Here is a 24468-nt window from a genome sequence, read left to right as displayed (position 1 = left end):
GTGGGATGTTGGCTGTTGGGGCACACTGACCACCAGCGGGTAGCTCCTGTGTTGAGCGTCTGGCCCCTGGTGGTCAGTGCACATCATAGCGACTGATCGACCGGTCATTCTGGTTGTTCGGTTGTAATGTTCACTTAGGCTTTTATATATATAGAAATGTATACATGGGTGGGCAAAAGAAGGTTACATTTGTGAGTACACTACACAGAGTTTATTCCTGTATTATCTATTAATTATTATATAATTTTCCATACATGCCCACCCCTATATATAATATAGTCCTAGGTTATAAGTACCCCACATTCCAGAATGAGGCACTATACCATTACAGAATGTATACCATGACCTAAGCTCAATTAATGATATAAAAGGTTAAAGTATTACTTAATTAGAATAAAATTTTTGAAGTTCAAAATTAACACAAAATATTTGAAATCTGGGGTTGTGAATACCAGAGGCAGTAAGGTCCACTCCCATGCTCAAATAACTTCTGGATTTGTTTGGATGCCAATATAAAGAGAATCCTTTCTGAATTCTGATTCCAAAAGATAACTATAAACAGTAATTTTTTTTGGTAACACTACTTTCCTTATAGTCCCAGGACATTCTTGGAATTAAATAAAGATCTCAGTAACTGTAATCCAAGGTATTTGGAAAGAATTAAACTAGCAACACAAACTTTTAAAATTTTTAAATGAAATTCAAATCAATCATCTATAGAATTTTTAACATTACCTTGTTTGGGCCCCTAAGCTTCCCTAAAATAGAGGTTGAAAATTTTGAACCCTGTTCAACACTTTCATAATTCTGTTAAGGAAACTGAGATTTCCAAAGGCTATGTGATTTGCTTGAGAACACAAAAATGATACCACAGTAAGAATTAGAACACACACACCAAAAAAAAAAAAAAATATTAGAACACAGACTTCTCAGTTTCAATTCTAGGCTCTTTCCACTCAATCATGCTGCCAATCTGAAACATAGTAACTAAACTTCCTTGTAATTGTTTTAAATCTTCTATCTCTTTCCAGAAAGGATTTAATAAAGGGAGACACCATATGTCCACCAAGATTCCAAAATAATACCTAATAAATATAAGCTGGTTTATGGTGTGCTGGATCTATTTTTTGTAACAGTCACAGTCTAATGCAGTGGTTCTCAACCTTCCTAATGCCGCGACCCTTTAATACAGTTCCTCATGTTGTGGTGACCCCCAATTTCATTGTTACAAATTGAACATGATTAAAGCATAGTGATTAATCACAAAAACAATATGTAATTATATATGTGTTTTCCGATGGTCTTAGGCGACCCCTGTGAAAGGGTCGTTCGACCCCCAAAGGGGTCACGACCCACAGGTTGAGAACCGCTGGTCTAATGGAAGGAACCCTATTTAGTTACTAAAAGAAGAGCTTCTAGAAGCTTTAAAACTTATACACAGAATTGAAAATTTAATAATCAATCCCTAACTCCATAGCAATTAACTTCTTTGCTCTATAAAATAATATTGTACAAATTAGATGAATGCTAAGACAATAAGATAACTATAACATGGTCAAACCTCTGCAGAATGGAGGAAATACCCTTCTTCATTTGAATTATCTGAAATGTATTATAGTAAGAGACTAATCAGTAAGAACTATAGAAAAAGCCTAGTTTAATAGGGCGGTTATTATGTAGGTATATAGGTGTAACAAGATATTAAAATGAGATGCACTCCAGTTGAGAACAAAGTAGGTTACAAGCACCCCACATTCCAAAATGAGGCGCCATACCATTTATTCAAGCCTTGCATAGTTGGCCCATGCCTGATTTTACAACTCTTAGCTCCAAACCGACTAGCCCACATAAACACAACTGTGCTCATCAAGGGTACTGCCAAAGCAGGATAATTTCCTTGAAGTGCCCATGACAGAAGAAAACAAAAACCAAAAAACAGCTTTAAATCTCTACAAAGGAAACTGATGCAAAATGACATTGATGCCAAAAGGTAGTACTTTCATGTCCCCTATCCCTATTTTCAATGCTGCCAGAAGGCAACCTAGGGGCGGGAGAACATATATAGTGACTATGCTCCCCTCCCCCCATTCCTCCAGTATACCGGTAGCTTACCAGGATGAGGGAAATGAGAAGCTTTAACTTTATAACAATTTCAACATATGACTATTACATGGGACTGGATATTTTAAGTACTGATAGCTAATTGTTCTTGGGACTAAAAGTGAACAGAAGTCTTTCTTCTTATTTTTCAACAGAAACTAGAAAAATTAATGGGACTGCTCAATATTATAACTGTACCTACAAAGATGATCTTGTTCAACATCACTGAATAATGTATTTAGAAGTCATGCTCAACCATATTCTAAAAAATACAACTACAGATACATAACACTATATAACACAGTCAAGACGGTATATTAGTCCCGTTCTTTAACATCAAGATCACAAAGGTATTCCACGACAATTAAATATTATTTCATTTAGCTTCAAAACTGAGGGGGGGGGGAATAATTACCCAGAGCAGGGATTCCATTGGTTGAGGATGAAGCAATCCCATAATTCCATGGTACCAAGATAATCCTGCACCCATCATGAAAATACCAACACCACTAATTAGTGAAGCAATATAGCGCATATTTGAAAATCCATACCTGGAAAATAAAAATGGTAATATAGTTTACAAGAAATGCAAATGGTTTCCTTTTAAAATATATGTCTATAATGAAAATAAAAAACTTCTTACAATATTAAGGTGTTATGGTTTTATATTTAAGTGCCAAACTCAAATCTAATCAGAAAATCAACATGTAAAGTGGAAAAAACTTAAAACATATATTTAAAAATACATAAATATAATGAATACAATTTAGTATAAGTATCTGCTAATTCCTTTTCCATATAGTCTGTTTTGATTTAGAACTTTACTATCATGTACCACAACAAATGCTGGTAAAATTAATCTTTTTTAAAAATGCAATCAGATGCTTAATGAGCAGGATATTATTTAAATTTCCTTGTAATGCAGCTTCTGATTGGGTTATTTTTGTCTTCTTGTACAGCCAATGGATGATTTATATTACCCATATTTGATGCTGGGAACTTGCTTCTGGTTCTATATAGTTTAACACAGAGCAATTGACTACTATTATTAGTACTAAGAGCTTCAGTTTTCTGGGTGTTTTTAATGACAATTTTTAAAATCTAAATTATTTTTTCAAGCATATTTGGTCTTTATGTGCATTCTTTTGTATTTCTATATACCAATAAAATATTAAGTTAAAAAATATGACATACTATAAAAGGAAAATAACCACTCAATAATAAAAATATTTTCTAGGAAATTTACTCCCAAACCCGAATGCTACGGCACCCTTTTGGCAGATGAAAATTTAAACAAGAATTCTTATTAAAAACCGATTTTTAAATTCCTTTTGTAAGTATATAATCTTGACATACAGAATTCTTAGTTTATAGATGGGATAATGTTCTACAAGCTTGATTTAAAAAATTTATTTGCTTCTAAAAGTTTCCCCCACCAAAGTAATATTGGAGATAAATATAAGTTACAGCAAATGAAGATCTAAATTAAATAGCATTACTTTCATTATGTATTTTCAAGAAATCTGTAGGTTCTTATTAAAATTTTTAATTCAGTAGATCTGCACTGTCCAAAATAAACAATTAGCCACATAAGGCTATTTAATTAAAACTAAGTAAAATTTTAAATGTAGTTCTTCAATTGCACTAGCCACATTTCAGGTGCTCCATAGCCACATGTCGCTAGTGACTATCATAATGAACAGATTTTGTAGAAAATTCTACTGGGCAGCAATAATGTAGGTTATTGAAAATACCTTAAGAAGAAATCTTCATAGCCTACAATTTTAAAATTTTACCGTTTTAAAATTTTGGTGAACAAAGCTGTTCAGGAAGTATAATATTTTTAAAATGTTATTATTTGTAAAAAACAAACAAATAAACAGTAGTGTCTCGCCCTAGCTAGTTTGGCTCAGTGGATAGAGCGTCAGCCTGCGGACTAAAGAGGCCCGGGTTAAATTCCAGTCAAGGGCACATAGATTAGTTGCAGGCTCCTCCCTGGCCCTGGCCATGGTCAGGGCTTGTGCAGAAGGAAACCAATCAATGTGTTTCTCTCACATCGATATTTCTCTATCTTTCCCTCTCTCTTTCACTCTCTCTAAAAATCAATGGAAAAATATCCTCAGGTGAGGATTTAAAAAAAAATAAAACAGTAGTGTCTTGCTTTCAAGTAAAGAAAGGCATTTATATAAAGGATAGAAGTAGACTCCTTTACAGCAATAAAAGTGCTTTTTTTGGTCTTAAGATTCATTGAATTCTACTACTGAAGAGTGTTTTTTAAAAATGATGCATGTGGAATTCAAAAGTTTTATCTGGTTATGTTAGAAGCAACAAAAAACATCTCTGTATCAAATAACTGGTAGAATTCAAAATAATATATTCTAAAAAGCATTCTCATTTTACAAATAAATAATCTTAAATATTAACAATGCTATTTCCAAATCACAACAGGAGGATTAAAGTAGACTAAGTATGGATTTAGTAGGAGTTATTGCTAAGATTTTATTTATATTTTTTAAAGCTCAGTCCTCATGGGCCTTGCATTCTCATTTACATACGTAGACAACGAAATCATTTTTATTTATTTTGTTGTTAATCCTCACCTGAGGATATTTTTTCCATTGATTTTTAGGGAGAGTAGAAGAGAGAGGGAAAGAGAAACCCATCAATTGGTTGCCTCCTGCATGAGCTCCAACCATGGCCCCGGCTGGGAGGAGCCTGCAACCAAGGTATGTGCCCTTGACCAGAATTTAACCTGGGACCCTTTGGTCCACAGGCTAACGCTCTAGCCACTGAGCCAAACTGGCTAGGGCTATTGCTAAGATTTTAGATAGAGTGGTCTGTTCGTCTCAGTATGAAATATATGTTTCCTTTGACCAAATAAAACCGAACTCTAAGATCAAAATATGAGCTTTGTTTTTAATTATCAAATATAAAAAGTACAAGATCTCTATGCCATGTTACAAAGCATATAAATAGTTTAAACTCAATTTTCAAATTATATCTTAAATTTACTTTGACACAGCAGTGAGTATACTTCAGTGGAAGAAATAACCAAATCTTTAACATGAACTGCAGGTACAGAAACAGCAGGCTTCTAAAATTAAGTTGCTTTTATTTCAATGACCTGCCACCAAAACAAACAAAAAAGAGAAAGGCAATGTCCTTACGGATGACTAGGATCTGGTGTTTGAATAGACTTACTGATGCCCAATGCCAGTAAACCCTATGGAGAAGAAGCAGAAAGATAAATAAATAATCACTAGCAAATGAGGAGTATAACATGGTAAAGCCAATCTGGAGGATGCAATCTGAAAATGACAAACACAAATACTAGTGTCCAATAGCCCAGCTATCTGGTTTCTAATACTTACCCGAGAGAAATAAAAATGAACACAAAGGGGTTCAGAACACCACTGCTTATAAAGATGAAAAATCTGAAAGCAACCTCAAATCCATCACTGAGGAATGGCAAAATAAAACCATAAATTACTTCTACAACAGTTAAAAGAATGGATTTGGGATAGAGCTTTATGTACTGAATGCTAAAAGCTCCTACACATACCATTAGGTGTAAGGGGGGAGGGGGAGAAGCGAATTTAGAAACAGTATTTACAGTACAGAACTTATGTTTTGTAGTTTTTTAAACTACATATAATGTATAGCACAAGGAAAGGTCTAGAACAGGGGTGGGGAAAGTCCAGCCTACAAAATCAGTTGGTCTGGCCCTGCCAAGGCATTAGGGGTGAGTTAATTAAATGTTTGACGAAATATAGCAGGCTAATTTTAAATTGATAATTTTGTATGGCCTGCGAATGATGTTATAAATATCCAAATGGCCCTTGGCAGAAAAAAGGTTCCTTTCCCCGGTCTAGAAAAATGCACGTTTAACTATATTTTTACCTCTGAGGAGAAAAGCAGGATTAGTGGTGTGTGTAATATCTTTTCTTTATATATAAAGAATAACGTATAACTGTACAAATAAAAGGTTGTCAAATTTTAAAACAGTATATATTGTCTATGGACACATACATTACTAGTAAAACTGCAAAACCATGCACAGGAATTTTACATATCAATTATACAGAGCAGTGATTATCAGGGATGTGGAAGGTGGAAATAAAGATGGAGGACTAGTTATAAATAAGATTTTACTTCTTTACAAAAAAAAAACACCTAACATAAATATGGCAAAAATGAGACCATGAATTTTTACGTTTTGATACTGGAAATCCCACCCTAAATATACAGACTATTACAATTTTGGTTTCTTCTACTGGACTCCAAAGGAAAAGAGGGTTAAAACTACCTAAAAACAAATGGCTTTTCAATGAATTAAACTAAGAAAATAAAAATAAAGAACATATAATTTTTAAACCTGTACATTAAAACTGAAGTATTCATTAATTCACACTAGGTATATATGTATATGTGTTTATGTTTATGAAAGTCAATGAGGATTCAATTATTTTTAAAATCTTTAATATTAAGGTTGACTCTGCAATAAAGTGTAGAAATATCAAGTATTCTATAAACTAAATCTGAACCATATTTATTAGTTCTTCTTATAAAAATATCACAGATCCTCTAATCCTGTCCTTCCCCAGAGGCAAGGTTGCATTAGTTATGTTTGATATGTCCTTCCAGACCTTTCTCTGCTCATTTACAACATATGTATATATGTGCATACATATGCTACATATATAACCTACATTTATTTGGTTTATAGCATTAATGAATATTATTAGCACCTAGTAGTTAAGAAGCATTATTAATATTTCCCCTTCTGTGATCATTTTTATCTTTTAAGGTTTTCCCCATATTATCATGCAACTGTTTAAATGTTGTCTTAGAATATCTTTCTACTAGTAGCTGTTTTGTGTGTATGACCTGCTTACAGAAGACAAAGCAAGGACTGTCTTCTTTTTCTAAACACTTAATACATGGCAAACTAAAGTGTGCAAAAAATTCATATAAATTAATATCTAGGAGAATCCTCATAGTTTTTGCTGTTATGTTTGGGCCTGTGACCTACCTCAAATTTGTATATGATCTGTGGCGGGGATCAAGGTACTTTGATTTTTTCCCATAAGGCTATCCAAACCTTCCTAGCGCCACTTGTTAGAGAGTTTCCTTTCTTCATTCAATTGCTTTGGGACCTTTATCAAAAATCAATTGGCCACATGTAACTGTGATTCTGTTGCTGGATCCTCTATTAAGTTACAATGGTCTATCAATCCTTAGGCCAATATCTCACTGTCTTAATTACTATACAGTGGGGCCTTGACTTACGAGTGTCCCGACTAACGAGTTTTTTGAGATACCAGCTGTCTCTCGGCCGATTTTTTGCATTGAGTTGATAGAGAAATTTGAGTTAATGAGCTCCTTAACGAGCTCCTTAACGAGCTCGGTCTTGGAACGAATTAAACTCGTAAGTCAAGGCCCCACTGTAGTTTTATAAATTTTGAAGTCCTTCAAATTCTCTTCTTTAAAACTGCTTTGAATATTCTGAGTTCTTAGGATTTCCATTGTAAGTTCTAGACTTTATTTAGTTTTCAATTTCCATCAAAAAAAGTCTTCTGGGATGATTGCAGTTATATTAAATCTATAGATCAATTTAAGGAGATTTGACATATTACGTCATGTCATCCAATTCATGAACATGGTATATCTCTCCATTTCTTTAGGTCTTCTTTAATTTCTTCCAGACACATTTTAAATTTTCACTGTAAAAGTTTTGCACATCTTTCATTAAATTTACTCCTAAGTATTTAGTTTTATATGATTTTAAATAAAATTTATTAAAAATTTAATTTGCCTTTTGTTTGCTGATAGTAGAAATGCAAATGATTTTTGCATGTTAACCTTCTATTCCTATTGATTTTGAATGTTAAATTAACTTTATATTCCTAGGATAATATTCACTTGATTATATTATTATTTTTATATATTGCTAGATTCAATTTGATTATATTTTAAGGATTTTTGCATCTATTTCCTTGAGGGATATTAGTCTGCATTTTTCTTTCTTGTAACGTCTTTGTAAGGTTTTGATATCAGGGTTATGCTGGCCTTATTAGAGGAGTTGAAAAGCATTTCCTTCTTCTCTATATTTGAAAGTCTGTACTATTGGCATTACTTATTCCTTAAATATTTGATAGTATTCTCTTGATATTGTCTCACAGGTCACTGAAGCTCCCTTCATTTTTTTCAATCTTTTTCCCTCAGTATGAATGTTTTCTACTGCCATATATTTAAGTTGATTGATTGTTTTTTCTATAGTGTCTGCTTTTAACTCTACACAGTGAATTTTTTATATCAGACATATTTTTCAGCTCTAAAAGCTCCATTTCACTTTTTTATATCTTCCATTTCTCTTATCAATATATACATGTTTTCCTTTCAATACATGAATAATAGCCATTTAACATCCTTATCATATGTCATTTGAGTCTGTTTCTATTGACTGATTTTTCTCCTGGTTATAAGTCAAATGTTCTGCTTCTTGGATGTCAAATTCTTTTTTTTTTTTTTTTAATTAAATGCTGAATACCATGAATGTTATATTGAGTTTCTGGATTTTGTTGTCTTCCTTCTAGAGTGTGGGGCTCTGTTCTGGCAGGTAATTAAGTTACAACTTGATCCTTTAGAGCATTGACCCTCTGTGGAACTCCGCCTTGTAATTGCCAGCCTCCTCAGACTGGATAAACTCTCATTTCTGCCTTCGCAGCTTAATGAGACTGTTATCTCCCACATGTGCCTCCAACAAAAGCCAGAGAGATCACAGAGTTCAACTCATTTGTTTTCTTTCTCTCCAGGATCATGGTCTTATTCAGGATCATGGACTATTGTCCAAAGTTTAAAAATATTGTTTCATATATTTTATGTAGTTTTTTAGTTGTTTACAGAAAAAGACTAAGTTCGGTTCCCCTTAGTTCATCATGGCGGGAAGCAAAGGTTCTTTACATAAGGGTTTACAATTTGATTTTTTCCCTTAATTTATCATGTTATCATTTCAGAACAGTACATCACTATAATTACCACATTCTTTTAAACCCTTGAATAGTCCTTCAGAGTATGGACACTGAAAAATATCTTTAATGTTTTAATAATAACAGCTAATAATGAAACTAATCATCTGTACATATCTCCTTGCCCATATGTACAAATATTTTTGCATTTCAATTTTCGTAAGTCCAAATAAGCTTTTAAGAAAATAGACATTATGTGGTATGTATCTCTCCCCAACCACTCTCCTTTCTCTCCACTCCACAACCAACTGGGAAAATATTATATTGATACAAGTTATTAAATATTTACTGCAAAAAAATTTAATTCAAGGGAAAGATTTGTGAGTACTGATAGCAAATGTTTGACTTCTTTCCTTACTTTTGCAAAGGGCTATAATCTATTTGACAGTGAGTTAGGCAAATTCTTGGGTTTAATTTTTAGTTACGATGGCTCTCCCTACTCCCTACCATTTTATTATTTTTAACTTTGTCTTAAATATTCTTATTGAACATGCTGTCTTTTATTGTAAGTTCTCCCAAATTCATTCTTACATAATAGTGGTATAAATAAATAAATACTGAAAAGGTATTCTCTTAAAACAACACATTCTTTAAAAAGTGAAATAATAACACAAGTAGAAAGTTTTATTGTGTTCTTTAAAAAGGCTTAAGTTTACAGTATTCAAAATTTGGATTAAAGAAGGTATTTTAACTTTATAAAAATCTTTCTTCATTTGCAAATTCAGGAAAGGAATTCAAAGTACAAGTCTAATGTGAAATTTTAAATCGATCAGATGGGACTAATTTACATAGTTATTCAAAAAACTTAAATTCATTGGCTCTTAAATTCATTGACCATAAGAACTTATGTTCAGATATAAATTTCCACCTAAAGTAAGAATCTCTTCTACAAAAACTTCTGCCCAAACACTTAGTGAATGATAATCTTACACTTCATATTCCACTGTTGGAAGTCCTTAAAGCTTAAAAACCTGCTTTAAAATACCATGATCATATTTCTATGTGCTTCATTGTTCAAAAGTAAAACAATTTTCTTTTTCTTCCACATGCCAACTATAGGAATTATTCAGTTTTTAAAACAGGCCAACTTTTAGATTAAAGCAGTAAAAAATTACTTTAAAATTAATAAGAGTAAAGCTTTTATCCCTCACCTGATTACAAGTATCAGATAAAGAATGTATAGCTTCGGAGAACATACTTGCTGAACCCGTATAAATCCAAGCAAGAAATTTAAAGAAGCAATTTAATCCATTGCTAGGAGAGAAAGAGAAAGCAATTTAGCATTGGTTTAGACAAAATATTCATCTAAAACTTATTTAACTGACCATCTATACCTCTATACTAGATTGTGTCAAAGGAAATTAAAAAGAATCTCTAGCCTTCAAAAACTTACTATGTTTCTGGTAACAAGAGTACAAATTTCAAAAATACAAATTTGGTATTAAATACTCAAATGAAGAGGCATGACGCGTGTAAGCAAATTAAGTGCATTTTAAGAACTGATAAGAAAAGAGGATGTTCTACATTTGGAAAAAATAAAATTAGAAAGGATATTATGTGTCTTCAGTAGGTAAAAGATCTGCATCAATATTGTCCAGTAGAGCAGTGTAAAAGGCAAGACTTTGGTGAAGGTCTGTTTACTTAAATAGATGAAGACAAATCTAGACCAAGCAGTCTCTGAGTCATACTAGACCACAGATGTTAAAATAAATATGGTTAGCTCTGAGCAAGCCTGCTGCTCAGATTCCAACAGTAATGGCTAGCATGATTTATCTCAGGCACTATACTAGTCATTTACCATGTTTTATTATAATTCTTTTATACAAATATTATCATCCTCATTTCATAAATGAGAAAAGTGTACATCCCCTTCCTCCACTTCAAATAATGTCTTGAAAGAAGCATATCTGCTCCTGTTTCTCCATTCTCCCCACTTTGTACAGTCTTCAATGCACTAAATAATGGCTTCTACCTCTAATACCTCCAACCATTTCTTGCTATAACGTTCTTAGAAACATTTTAGTATTTTTCTTAATCTCACAGAAGCATCTGCTACTATTTTCTTCTTCTTTTATTTAATCTTCACCCGAGGATATATTTTTCATTGATTTTAGAGAAAGGAAGAGAGAGGGAGAGAAAGAGAGAGAGACAAGCGCCTCCTGCATGTACCCCCCCCCCCACCGCCCCCACCAAGGGGGATCAAACCCGAAACCTGGGCATGTGCCCTCATCAGGAATCAAACCCACCACCCTTCAGTGTATGGGACTGCGCTCCAACCAACTGGCCAGGGTTGCCACTATTTCCTTAAATCACTGCCCTCCTTGGCTTCCATGAAGCTCCCGGTTTTCTTCCTACCTTGCTCCTTAATTCTTCTTCAGTATGCTCTTTTCCTTCTACCCAAGCATTCATCAAGTTTTTTTCCTGAGGGCTTTTTCTTCCTGACACTATACACATTCTTCTATGGCTTTAATTATTACCTATATACTAATAACTCTCAACCCTAAATCTCTAATCCAAATCTCCCTCCTAAGCTTCAGACCAATAAATATTAACGGTAATTATGAAGTACTTACTATGTACCAGGTACTATGCTAAGCAGTTTACATATATTACATACATTCCTCTGATGAAAAAACTTTAATTACTAACCGAGTTTTACTGACAAAAAAGAAAAATTTAATCCTTTGACCAACTCCACTTGGGAGTCCTATAAAAACTCCAATTCGAAACTCAACATTTCCTTTGTTCCCACCCCGCTCCTCCTTCCAGTGTTCCTTCTCTCAGTGATGGTGCAATACCTACTGAATTGTTCAGAAATACGGGCAACATCTTTTTCCATACCTCCTAAGTACTTTCTGAACCTAACCAAGCCTCGCCATCCCTCCATGCATACTACCACTATCTTAGTTTAGTGTAACATCATCTCTTTTCTGTATAATTGTAAATGACTTCCTCTAGTTTAGTGCCCCTCTAATCCTTGAAGATAAGAAATTTGTATTTTCAGACCCTATCATAATTCTTGACACACATATTATATATATATGTTGGAAATAAAAGAACAAACTAATGATTTATGAAATAATAGAGCGTCGGGCTGTGGACTGAAGGGTCCCGGGTTTGATTCCAGTCAAGAGCACATCCTGGGTTGCTGGCTCGATCCCCAGTAGGAGGGATGCAGGAGATAGAGCGGACATGATTCTCTCTCATCATTGATGTTTCTATCTCTCTCTCCCTCTCCCTCTCCCTCTCCCTTCCTCTCTGAAACCAGTAGGAAAAACAACAAAAAGAATATATACATAAAATAATGTATGTCTATTTTAAAAGCAATATTTTTCAGTACTTACATGCAAATGGCAACCATCACCACTTTCCCTGGCCCCTTAAGAAAAACTGATGTCATTCTGGAACGTGGCTATAAAAGAAAAACAATGTTTTATAAATCTCGAAAATTTATAGAAGCATTTTTATGCTTATAAGTGATTCTGACACACCAGAAAATATCTCCTCTATCAATAGCTCTAAACAACTAGGTTTACTTATTTAATTCAGTTCCTCCATAATTTCCTCTATAAAAAGTGGGAAGATGGAAATCTAAAGGACATCTAGGTCCTATTCCAGAACCTTATTTATTTATTTTGTTTCCTTGTAACTGATTTCCTGCCTACTTCCAGAAAGGACCCTGGCCAGTATGGCTCAGTTGGTTGAGCATCCTCTCATACACCAAAAGGTCACTAGTTCGAATCCCAGTCAGGGCACATATCCAGGTTTCAGGTTCACTCTCCGATAGGGGTCCAAGAGGTAGGCAACCAAAGTTTCCTATATTAATGTTTCTCTCTCTCCCTCTCCCTTCCTCTCTCTCTAAAGTCAATAAAACCATATATTCTTTTAAAAACTAGAAATAGCTCTTGCCAGGTGGCTCAGCTGGCTGAGAGTCATCCCATATACCAAAGGTTGCAGATTCAATTCCCAGTCAGGGCACATACCTAGGTTGCGGGTTTGATCCAGAAGGCAACTGACCTCTCTCTCTATCTCTCCCCTCCTACCTCTCTCTCTAAAAATCAATAAATCCTTGGGTGAGGACTTAAAAAACACTAGGGATAAAGTGATAAAAGTATACTGAATGGAAATCAACTCTAAAATTTTTCTATTTCTTGAGCAATTTTTTAACTTTTAAGCACGGAGTGACCCAAACCAACAAGTGTGCTGCTCTAATTTACCTCCTGACTAAAAACCAAAGACCTCAAGTGGTAATAAAGTGTTTAATTCCAAAACAGACCAAAATAAAAGGAATAAGTAGAGAAACATATTCAGAGAAAATATTTTTGAGTTAAATGTTCTTTAGCTGTTCTGTGAATATATACTTTCTGTGTTTTTTCTCCCGCTCTTTCCTCTCCCTAGAATGCCATCATCTTCCACTGCAATCTATCCAGTTTTACTCATCCTCTTCCATGCCTGGCCAAGTGTCACCACCTTCAGTAGGAGGGCAAGTGTTCCTAACAGGAATATGGGAACAGTAGAGGGAAATTAAATACTAAAGTCTTATCCTATTACTACAAAAAAGGGTGTAGTAGATAGAAATTTGATTCAAAACCTAGAACATTTCAGGCTGACAAGTACTAATCTTCAAAAGGCCTCTAGTGACACAGATTTCAGAAGTCAACAGCTATTAGTCAAATATTGTTGAAGATGATCCTCCATGTGAAACAGATAGGAGGAAAGGAGTAAATCTTTCCTAGTGCAAGTCTCACCAGCCTAAGTTATTCCATAGCAATATGCAGTGGCAGCGGCTGTCACAGCACAGAAGTGAAAACGCTGGCCCACAGAAGGTTCTGCCACTGAAGAGAGTCCACACCTTCAGTGCAGCACTGGAGTGCCAGAAACACAGGGCTCAAAGAGGAATAAAAATCAGTTGTGAATGTAACAAATGGGGGGCGGGAGGGAGCATTTCATCACTGGCAATTTCAAAATTTTTCAAGAAGGGAGCAATGTCTCAAATATATCTCAGAAAAAAGAAAACAATTGGCACAGTTAGCCTTTCTCCAGATATGACTTCCACGTGTGTGTTTTTAAAAAAAATAAGTATTTTCAATTTTTAAAAAATATGTTTTTATTTATTTTAGAGAGAGAGAAAGCAAGAGGGAGAAAGAGAGGGAAAAAATCCTACATGCCCCCTACCAGGGATCAAGCCCAAAACCCGGGCATATGCCCTGACCAGAACTGAACCGGAGACCTCTCGGTGCATGGGATGATGCTCAACCAACTGAGCCATACCAGCCAGGGTGAATTTCACTTCTTGATAGGAGATATCTCCAAGCTAAGTTTAAATGCAAAGTTGACTTTGCACATGACTACTTGGCATTTTGGTGGTGCTGGTGACTTTGGTAAGAGCCATTTCAGTGTGGTAGTGGAGATGAAAGCCCAACTGAAAAGGATTCAGGAGAGAATAAGAGGTGGAATAGTAAAGGCAAACTTTCTATACTGGTGCCAATATTAATTTCCTCCTAGTAGAAAGGAAAACACAGTATTCTGGCACACATATAGATAAGTTAATAACTTTGGTGATAAAAAGTGAGATACTTTTATCAGATTACATCAATCTTTGTCAATGAAATACGAAGCAAGGTCATCAGCTGAAGAATAAAGAGTGAGGCTGTAGGATATTTGGAAAGAGGAAAAGAAATTCAATAGCTATCTCAGAGTGGAAAAGGGAATATACTATGAAAATTTAGTAAGACTGTCAAATAATATTGAGTGTCCACTAATATAATAAAGAAAGAACAATCCAAATAGCTGTGTAATCTTCCCCTCCAGGGGCTGAACTTCAGTATAAGCAGAGAACTGGCAGTTTAAATGTGTAACTAGGGGGGCAGGAAGCTGGGCGTGGGGACAGGTAGAGGAGAGTATAGTACAGATAAATAGCAATGAACGAAAACTTGACTTGGGGTGGTGAACACACAATACATTATACATATGATATGCTGTAGAATTATGCATCTGAAAACTGTAACTTTCTTAACCAGTGTCACCCCAATAAATGCAACAAAAATTAATTAAAAACAATAAATAAATGTTATGATTAGGACAGGGGATAAAGAAAATTAAACATGGCCCAGCTAGTGTGGCTCAGTGGTTGAGCATCTACCTATGAACCAGGAGGTCACAGTTTGATTTCAGTTCAGGGCACATGCCCCGGTTGTGGGCACGATCTCCAGAGGGGATGTGCAGGAGGCAGCTGATCAATGATTCCCATCATTGATGTTTCTTTCTCTCTCTGAAATCAATAAAAAGATATTTTAAAAAGAGAAAAGAAAATTAAAAGTGGATATGAGAGAGTTAAATCTTGCTAAAAACCTGAGAAAATAGTTTTCTCTCTTACCTATATCTTAGGCTTACAATACAGTCCTGAATTTAAAAAGAACTTATGTCCCAATGTTTTAAAATTTCAATAAACAGACAGGAGCAAAAATAGATTGTAAATTACAATGTGCTCAAGAAAATCTTGAATTAGGGCCACAGATGTGCTAGTATTTCGCAATGAACTAACACTAGAATTTCACTTGCAACACCTACATATCATTATCAGAAAGATATCCTTACCTTGGTGTTTCCCAGGAAGTCTCTATATTCTCTTAATATGCTTTGGTTTCTAAATAACCCTATAAGCAAAGAATTACAAAACACATTTAGCTCATACATATTCTTATCAGTCACATTTTAGATTAACACAAGTATTCTCTTTACGACTATGTTACATATGCTCCATTAGCTACCAGCGAAAACATCAGGTTATTATAAAAAATCTAGATTTGCAACCCAATTAAAAAATGTGCAAAGGATTTGAAGTCTTTTTTTCCAAAGATAATATGCAAATGGCCAACAAGCACATAAGAAGATGCTCATATCACTAGTCATCAGAGAAATGCAAATCAAAACCACAATGAAGTATCACCTCACACCCTTCAGAATGGCTACTATCCTTAAAAAATAAAAACAGAAAATAACAAATGTTGGCAAAGATGTGGAGAAACTGAAAACCTTATGTAACACTGATGGGATTGTAAAATGGTACAACTGCAATGGAAAACAATATGGAAGTTCCTAAAAAAATTAAAAATGACCATGTAATCTAGCAACCCCACTTGTAGATATATATCCAAAACAAATTAAAGCAGGGTCTCAAAGAGATATTTACACACCTATGTTCATAGCAGCACTATTCACAATAGCCAGGAAGTAAAAGAAACCAAAATGTCCATGGATGAATGGGCAAACAAAATGTGGTATGTACATATAATGGAATATTACTCAGACTTAAAAAGGAAATCCAGACTTAAAAAGGAACCTTGAGGACACTATATGAAGTAACTCAGTCAAAAATATAAATGCTGTTCAGCCAGTGTTTCTCAGTGGTTGAGCATCGATCCATGAACCAGGAGGTCAGGGTTCAATTCCCGGTCAGGGAACATGCCCAGATTGTAGGCTCGATCCCCAGTAAGGGGTGTGCAGGAGGCAGCTGATCAATGATTCTCTCTCATCATTAATGTTTCTCTCTCTCCCTCTCCCTTCCCCTCTGAAATTAATAAAAACATATTTTTTAAAAACACAAATGCTGTATGATTCCATTTATATGAGGTATCTTCAGTAGTCAAATTCATAGAAACAGAGAGTAGAATAGTGGCTATCAGGGGATGGGGGAGAGGAAAAGGGGAGTTCTTGTTTAACAAGTATAGTTTGTTTTGTAAGATGAAAAAGTTCTGGAAAAGAAAACTTTCTGTAGATCTGTTTTATAACAATGTGAATATACTTAACACGTCTGAACTTACACTTAAAAATTGTTAAAATGATGAATTTTATGTTGCATTTTTTTAATCACAATAAAAAAAAAGGCAGGGAGAAATCTGGATTTGCAATGAGATAAAGGCAGTTTGATAAGATGCTCTTAAAATTACCTAAAATTAATGAGTTATTTAAACTTGATATAAGAACCAATTCTTCACTTTTAACTCCAAGTTTAAAAATATAGGATGAAATATTTTTCTATTAGCGTGTTTCCTCAAATTTTGTTACTTTAAATATTTTCTTTAATATATGCACAAAGCTATTCATGGTATCACTATTTGAAATAGCAAAAGACCAGAAACAACTTATAGGAGAATGATTGAATAAACTATGGTATACCCACCAAAATGGAGTATTATAAAAGAAACAAAGAAAAGTCTCTATTTATTACTATAGAATGCTTCCTGGGACATACTCTCAAATGAAAAAAAGCAAGGGCAGAAAGTATGTTAGTTGTCTTATGTATGAAAGGGAGGTGGTTATTTTATTATATTTTGTATGTAATATATGCATGTACCTATACTATTTTATATGTTTAAAAATAAAAAAATAACCCTAAGACTAACTTTTTAAGTGGTTACCTATGTGAGAGAAAGGGTGGAAAGGTCTGGGATGGAAGCTAAATTTCTCTGAAATATTTTGTAAGATGTGACTTTGGAATCATGTAAATGCTTTATATTTATTTGATGGTTTATTTACACAAAGAAATGTCAACAACAGTTATGTCTAGGAAGAAAAATGACAGTTACTAGAAGAAATAAAAGGAGACTTCTTCACGTTTTTGTATCCTTTTTAAAATCACAGGTATGCATCACATCATTAATAAGTACATATATATGTAAATCAAATAATTATCTGAAATCTATTTTATATTATATAAATTCTATCAAGGTGGTTTTGTCACTAAACCATTGGGTTGTTAAATTCCCTAAGAGTCTATGTACATCTAAATCTCAAGCACCATGCAGTTTCCGGTTCATAGCTGTTCGTTAAACATCTGCTGATTTAATTAATTAAAGTAGAAATGTGGTAGCTGAATTAACAGACTTTTCTCTAAGAAAGCACCATCTATTCTATCACTTTTAAAACAAGCATAATCTTCAAATTAGACCATTGGTTTTAATATTCATGTCTTGTGGAAACCACAAATTAACTTCACTTCCTCTCATCATCTTTAAAAAGCTACAGAGGAGAAAAAAAATAGGTATTTTTTTTTATAAAATAATTGAATCCCAAGTGGATATTGCTATTTGCTACAACCAAAAGAGCCAAAGCCAAAAGCATGCAACCATCAGGGAGTACATAATTACAGGCACTATTCTTACCTACCAGTTAAGGCACATCTCGTTTTATTGAACTTTGCTTTACTGTGCTTCGCAAATGGTTTATTTCAGAAACTGAAGGCAACCCCCCGCCTCACCACCACCAGCAAAAACATTGTGGTGGTCTGGAAATGAACCTGCAATAGCTTTAAACTGAATATACTTACTTTCTCTGTATTCTATTTCTGCTTTTTTACGCAGTTTTTTCTCTCTGGCAAGAGCTTCAGGGCTTCCCCAAACTTCCAAAGATCTATGCATGAACACATAACCAACAATGAACAATTTTAATGACTTTATTGTAATCATATTTAAATCTAGATGAACCATCTAAATAACATGAGGATCTTACAGCAATACATAAGTTCCTTTAGAAAAAAATATAAAGCACTTAAGAAACTTTTCTAAACTAAATCTAAACAAAACAGTAAATTCAACAGCAAATTTTCTTATAAATTACAACATATTTTTAGTTAAGTAGTATATACTAGTAATTCCCAGAAAAATTTACAAATATAAAAACAGTCTACCTTTAAAAAAATAAGATATATCCTTTTAAAAATTCTGAATCTAAGATATGTTTTTATTAATCCCAATTTCAGTTTGTACTTTTATTCTAAAAGAACTATGTTCTTACTTTGCCTCCACATCTGATCTCAAGTATACAGTAAAGGATTCAGTATCTTCATGGGGACTTCGTTGTCTGATTTTTCGAAGTTGTTCCAGATCACTAAAGAAAGAAACATGTTAAATTTATTCAGGCAATATTCATACAGTTTATGTACTTAAAGGAATTATTAAGAGCAGATAAAAACCACTACATTGATCCTCATCTTAAAAGACTATAGATCGGCATAGCATTTAAAGATCAGTTTATAAAGATTGCACTTTGTACACAAAAACTGGTTTAGAGACAGTGAAAAAACAATTATTTTTGCCCTGGCTGGGTAACTCAATTGGTTGGAGCGTCATCCTGTGCACCAAAAAGTTTCAGGCTCAATTCCCGGCCAGGGCACATACCTAGGTTGTGGGTTTGATCAAGGCATAAATAGGAGGCAACCAATTGATGTGTCTGTCTCTCCCTCCCTCCCTCTAAACATATGCTTGGGTGTGGAAGGAAGGAAGGGAGTGGGGGGTGCGGGGAGGGGAAAGAGAGGAGAGAGAGGGAGAAAGGGAAATAGTCCTGATGTTCAATGTAGAGATTAAGTTCCTTCCTAAGTGTTTACATTTTATCTGCTATGGACGCAACGCTGCAATGTCTCATGCATAAAAAAAAAAAAAAAATGTGAAAACTAGAAAGAACATGGATTAGAGTATCATCCCTTTATTTAAGAATTTAAATTTTACAGCCATATTTGTTTACATCCAGATTAATACTAAGTGTTAGTACCAAAGGTAGCAAGTCACAAAGGTTTATATGTCAATTCCATGCTATTTAATAATTGTCCCTTCTCTTATATTCCAAAAAGGTTATATATTCATCAAGTCACAACTAAATAGTCATTCAATATTTGATCACTGGTGTTCCTAAGAAAATTCTGTAATGGCAATGAAAAGACCTATAAATTAAAATGTGGTGACGATGGACTATTACTAAGTTCTAGAAACTTAACCTGGAGTTTAAAAATATCAACAACCAACTATCACACATAGGTAAGACAGTGTGGACCAGCTACCAAAAGATTATTCTAGTTTCCTCTCTGTCACTGACTCACTAAATAAGCTGGGTCATCACTAACATCTTTATTATGTTTCCTGGCCTATCATGTGGAGACAGCAATATGTAACCTACTTAATTCCCAAAATTTTTGGAGAACTAAATGAAATACTCTACGTGAAACAGAATATATTTTTATAACAATGTTATAATTGATTATTATTTTATTAGTTCTATAAGTTATAAGGCAGATTGTTGGATTCCCTATTTCTTGTATACCATAGAGAATGACCATGAGGGAGAGGGGGGAAAAAAGAGTAGATCACATCTGATATCTCTAAAAAGCCAAGAAATCTTTCATATAAATATGACTTTTCTAGGTAAACACATAAAGGGAGGAAAAATTTAAAAATATATGACAAATATAATTTCCATAAATCTCAATGACTGCAAGAAAATTAGTAAATAATCTTATACTGTTAATAATTCTGACACATGTGAACATAACAATAAAACTCCTATGATCTTGTGTGACATAGAGGTTTTGAAAAACTTGCCTTTTTGAATTTAAGAAGCCAGAAAGACTGAAATTGCTTATGCTGGAGCAGAATTCAATGTTGTTAACAAATAATTTTAACATTTTTTTAACTGAATAAACATATTTCTTTTTTTTTAATATATACTTTTTTATTGATTTCAGAGACGAAGGGGGAGAGAGAGAGAGAGAGATAGAAATATCAATAATGAGAGAGAATCATTGATTGGCTACCTCCTGCACGCCCCCTACTTGGGGGGGGGATTGAGCCCACAGCCCAGGCATGTGCCCTTGGCCGGAATTGAACCTGGGACCCTTAAGTCTGCAGTCTGACACTCTATCCACTGAGCCAAACCAGCTAGGGCTAAACATATTTAATTCAGGAAGAAGCTATGGGAAAGTTTCCACATGGATGGAAGGTGACAGGAAACACATTCTAAGAAATAAATGGTTATTTACATTAGATAGGTAAAACTACTCTTTAAAAATAATAACTGTACCTGGATTTAAGGCAGAACTCATTTATTGCTCTGACTCCAGTGATGAAATTATTCTGAGTATACTTTGGTCCATACTCCCTCTTCTTAAGGACTGCTTTGACTAAAACCAAAAAACATAGGAAAACAAAAGTATGCACAAAAGTCATACTTAAAGATTAACATAAACTGAGGCTTCACTAATGAATTCCATAAAATATCAATCTTTTTCCTGATGCACTGAATGACATCAGAAAAAAATATTCTCCAAGTGCAGAATAGAATGTAATATTTGTAGCCATCTAGGTTTTATTTCCATAGTTCATCTATAACTGATGCCAAAATGCCATAATGGACACCTTGTATATATCACTTGTTGGTTTAAATTGTATTAACACAATTTAAATTGCTTAGATTCTAAATGAAAATGAATTTAAGCTTCAGTTAAAAATTACTGGCTAGTTCAGTGTTTTTAAAACTCTGGAGTAAAACCAGCATTTTATAAAACATGAAAATAAGAAGCAATCAAAGAGTACTGCATAAAATTAAGAACAAGTACTTTTTGTGAACACTTTTGCTACAGTTAAATAATCTCTATATGTTTGAAAACCACTGGACTGTTTCACATAATGCAACAAAGATGAGTAAACAAAAGGAACATTTTTATCAGTTAAAAATTATAAAGTTTATTATAGATTATAAGTAAAATACTATCTTCTATTAAATTATTTACCTATCAAGGGTCAAATGTTCATAAAAAAGCCAGACACATCAATAACATTGATCTATGTTTATAAGTCATATTATAAAGTGGACTTCTGGTCACAATATAAATAATATAAGCAAATATCTAAAGAGCAAGAGAAAAACAACAGAAGAAACTTGTATGTTCTGTTACAAATTGTCACCTAGTCACTTCACATTCTAGTCTTATATCTATTAATTCATAAATTTTCTGTTCTACTTTCAAGTTCAAAGAGCAAATTAAGACTAAAACTATGTATCACTGCAGTAGGTAAAAAGACTCTTAAAATAACACATGAACTATTAAAATCAAATGTACAAAAAATACTTAAGAACATTTCAAAAATAAAGTTCAATATAAAAATCAAAACCTTATTTGAAAAAACCAATATATAAAGAAGTTCAAGTTTCTTTATAAATGAGTTCAAGTCTCTGAACTGCCTTTCTCCAATAACCCTCAAACTCAAAATCCAGATGAGGTCCTCTGGAGCAGAGAGGGGAATTACATCTCTTTTTTAAAAGATTAGTTGTTTTTTTTAATTACTTTTGTAAAATTTCTTCAAAGTAGCTAGAAATCCCTGTTGGCCTGTCCTGGCCCAGATTATTAATGATAATGACTGCTATCATAATATTAATTATTCTTAATTGTAACTGCACACTACTAGTACGTATCACCTTCAAAATTATCCTACAAAAGAAATTCCATTTTTAGCACCATATTACAGAGGAGAAAACTATGACTTAGAGAAGTCAGGTACATTGCCCAAAGCCATACAGTTGGTACATGCTGGGGCCATAAATTGAATCCAGTTTTGTCAGACTCCAAAGCCACAGTGCTCCTAATCACAGAGTTACTGCCTCAGTGAAACATACTGATTCGGAAATGGGAGTCATAGCTCATTATAAGAACAGAGCTGCAGTTATTCCTAGAAAAGAAAGTCAGACAAAAATGTCCAAGCTCTACCTGGATTTGAAAAAGTTGAAGCTGAAAGGTGTTGACCTCTTGCTTTGTTCTTTAATCACCTTACTTTTCTAAAATGATAAAGTAATTGATAATTTTTATTTGCCATTACTCTTTTCCTTGGGCTTTTGAAAAAAACAATTACCACAAAATTTGTGACCAAAATGCAAAGTAAACTTCAGTAGAAAATTAGCTTATAAATCAGATACTAAATCCTTATGGTCAATAACCCTAACCCTAGCCCTCATTTATATAATAGAAGCCTGGTTGCACGAAATTCGTGCATGGGTAGGTTCCTTAGGCCTGGCCACAATCAGGGCCGATCTGGGCCTTCCAGCTGCCGGCCAGGGCCTCCCTCCTTCCGTGCCGCCCCCTGGTGGTCAGTGCACGTCATAGCGAGTGAGCAAACTCCCGATCTCCTGGTTGACCTCCCAAGGGGACACTTTGCATATTAGCCTTTTATATATATAGAAGAAGATATAAAAGCCTAAGCGAACTTTCAACCAGTAGCTATTACGTGCACTGACCACCAGGGGGCAGACACTCAATGCACAGGCATGAAAACATGGAACAGACTGATTAATCTCAGAGGGAAGCAGGAAGTGGGGAGGGGAAGAGATGATTAACCAAAGATCTTATATGCATACTAGAGGCCTGGTGCACAGATTCGTGCACCAATGGAGTCCCTCAGCCTGGCCTGCAGGGATTGGGCCGAAACTGGCAGTCCAACATTCCCCAAGGGGTCCCGGATTGCAAGAGGGCGCAAGCCAGGCCGAGGGACCCCACCGGTGCACCAGGCCTCTAGTGATAAAATAACTATAAAGACCTCTATATAAACTAGTTTTATATATTTAATTCAAAACATCATAACAAAAAATAGGATTAAAATATATTTACCTCTTACTTGGAGAGGTTCTTGCTTAGTAAGTGGACCTTTGACTTCTGCTGTAAAGTTTCAAAAAATTTACATTAAGCAGTGGCTTGCATACAAATCTATAAATTTGAGCTAATAATCTGGCAATGTGTTAAAAAGATAATATACCATAGACAAGTTAGATTTATCCTAGGAATGTTAAGAGTAGTTAAATGTTAACAGATTCAAGGAGAAAAACTATAGAATCATTTCAGGAGGTAAAGAAAAAGCATTTAATAAAATTCAACACCCAAGCAAGTTTTCAAACCCTTTCTGAAAATTAGGACAAAAATAAATTTCCTTAAAGGGTAAAACAAACCTAAACATTGTATTCAATGGTGAAACTTTAGATGCATTCCTTTAAAATAAGGAACAAAACAAGGACAGACACACTATTGATTCTTCTACTTAAAACTGTCCTGGAGGAGAGAACCAAGATGGCGGCATAGGTAAACACCGGAGATTGCTGCCTCGCACAACCACTTCAAAAATACAACTAAAAGACAGAACGGACATCACCCAGAACCACAGGAAGGCTGGCTGAGTGGAAATGCCACAACTAGAAGGAAAGAGAAAAGCATACCAAGTCTCAGAGGAGGCACAGTGCGGAAGTGAAATACTAAGGTGTGGAGGTGCGCGCGGAGCGGGCTGTTGGCTGAGGGCGCGGTTGTCTGTTTCAATCCGGAGGGAGTCTCAGGCTCTGAGCTCCAGATCCGGGCGAGTCTCTAGGGACCCAGACTCATACGGGAGAAGCGGGACTGTCTGGCATCGGTCGGAACTCGAGGGCAGCTTTCTCTCCGAGGTTTGCAGCGGTTGCTGGGACACTGAGAAGCAGAGCCTCTGGCGACGGACTGAGAGCAGCCATAACTGCTCGCTCTGCCCGCCCTGTTGATCCC

General features: G+C 34.6%; 1 protein-coding gene across 1 annotated transcript in view; it reads right to left on the bottom strand.

The window, feature by feature from the left end:
- SLC30A9 (solute carrier family 30 (zinc transporter), member 9) overlaps nt 1-24468 on the bottom strand; it is a 74397-nt gene that overhangs the window by 34455 nt on the left and 15474 nt on the right. The window contains exons 3-11 of the mRNA XM_014548711.1: nt 23557-23604; nt 20979-21078; nt 18924-19016; nt 18457-18539; nt 15726-15784; nt 12473-12540; nt 10280-10382; nt 5268-5323; nt 2516-2651 (exon numbers count right to left, since the gene is read on the bottom strand). Coding sequence (XP_014404197.1) covers nt 2516-2651; nt 5268-5323; nt 10280-10382; nt 12473-12540; nt 15726-15784; nt 18457-18539; nt 18924-19016; nt 20979-21078; nt 23557-23604 — 746 coding nt within the window. The remainder of the gene's footprint in view (nt 1-2515; nt 2652-5267; nt 5324-10279; nt 10383-12472; nt 12541-15725; nt 15785-18456; nt 18540-18923; nt 19017-20978; nt 21079-23556; nt 23605-24468) is intronic.

This window comes from Myotis brandtii, unplaced genomic scaffold (genome assembly GCF_000412655.1).
Source record: "Myotis brandtii unplaced genomic scaffold, ASM41265v1 scaffold520, whole genome shotgun sequence".
Taxonomy (NCBI): Eukaryota; Metazoa; Chordata; class Mammalia; order Chiroptera; family Vespertilionidae; genus Myotis; species Myotis brandtii.
Note: the sequence above shows the minus strand (reverse complement) of the source record. Positions and strands in the feature narration are given on the sequence as shown.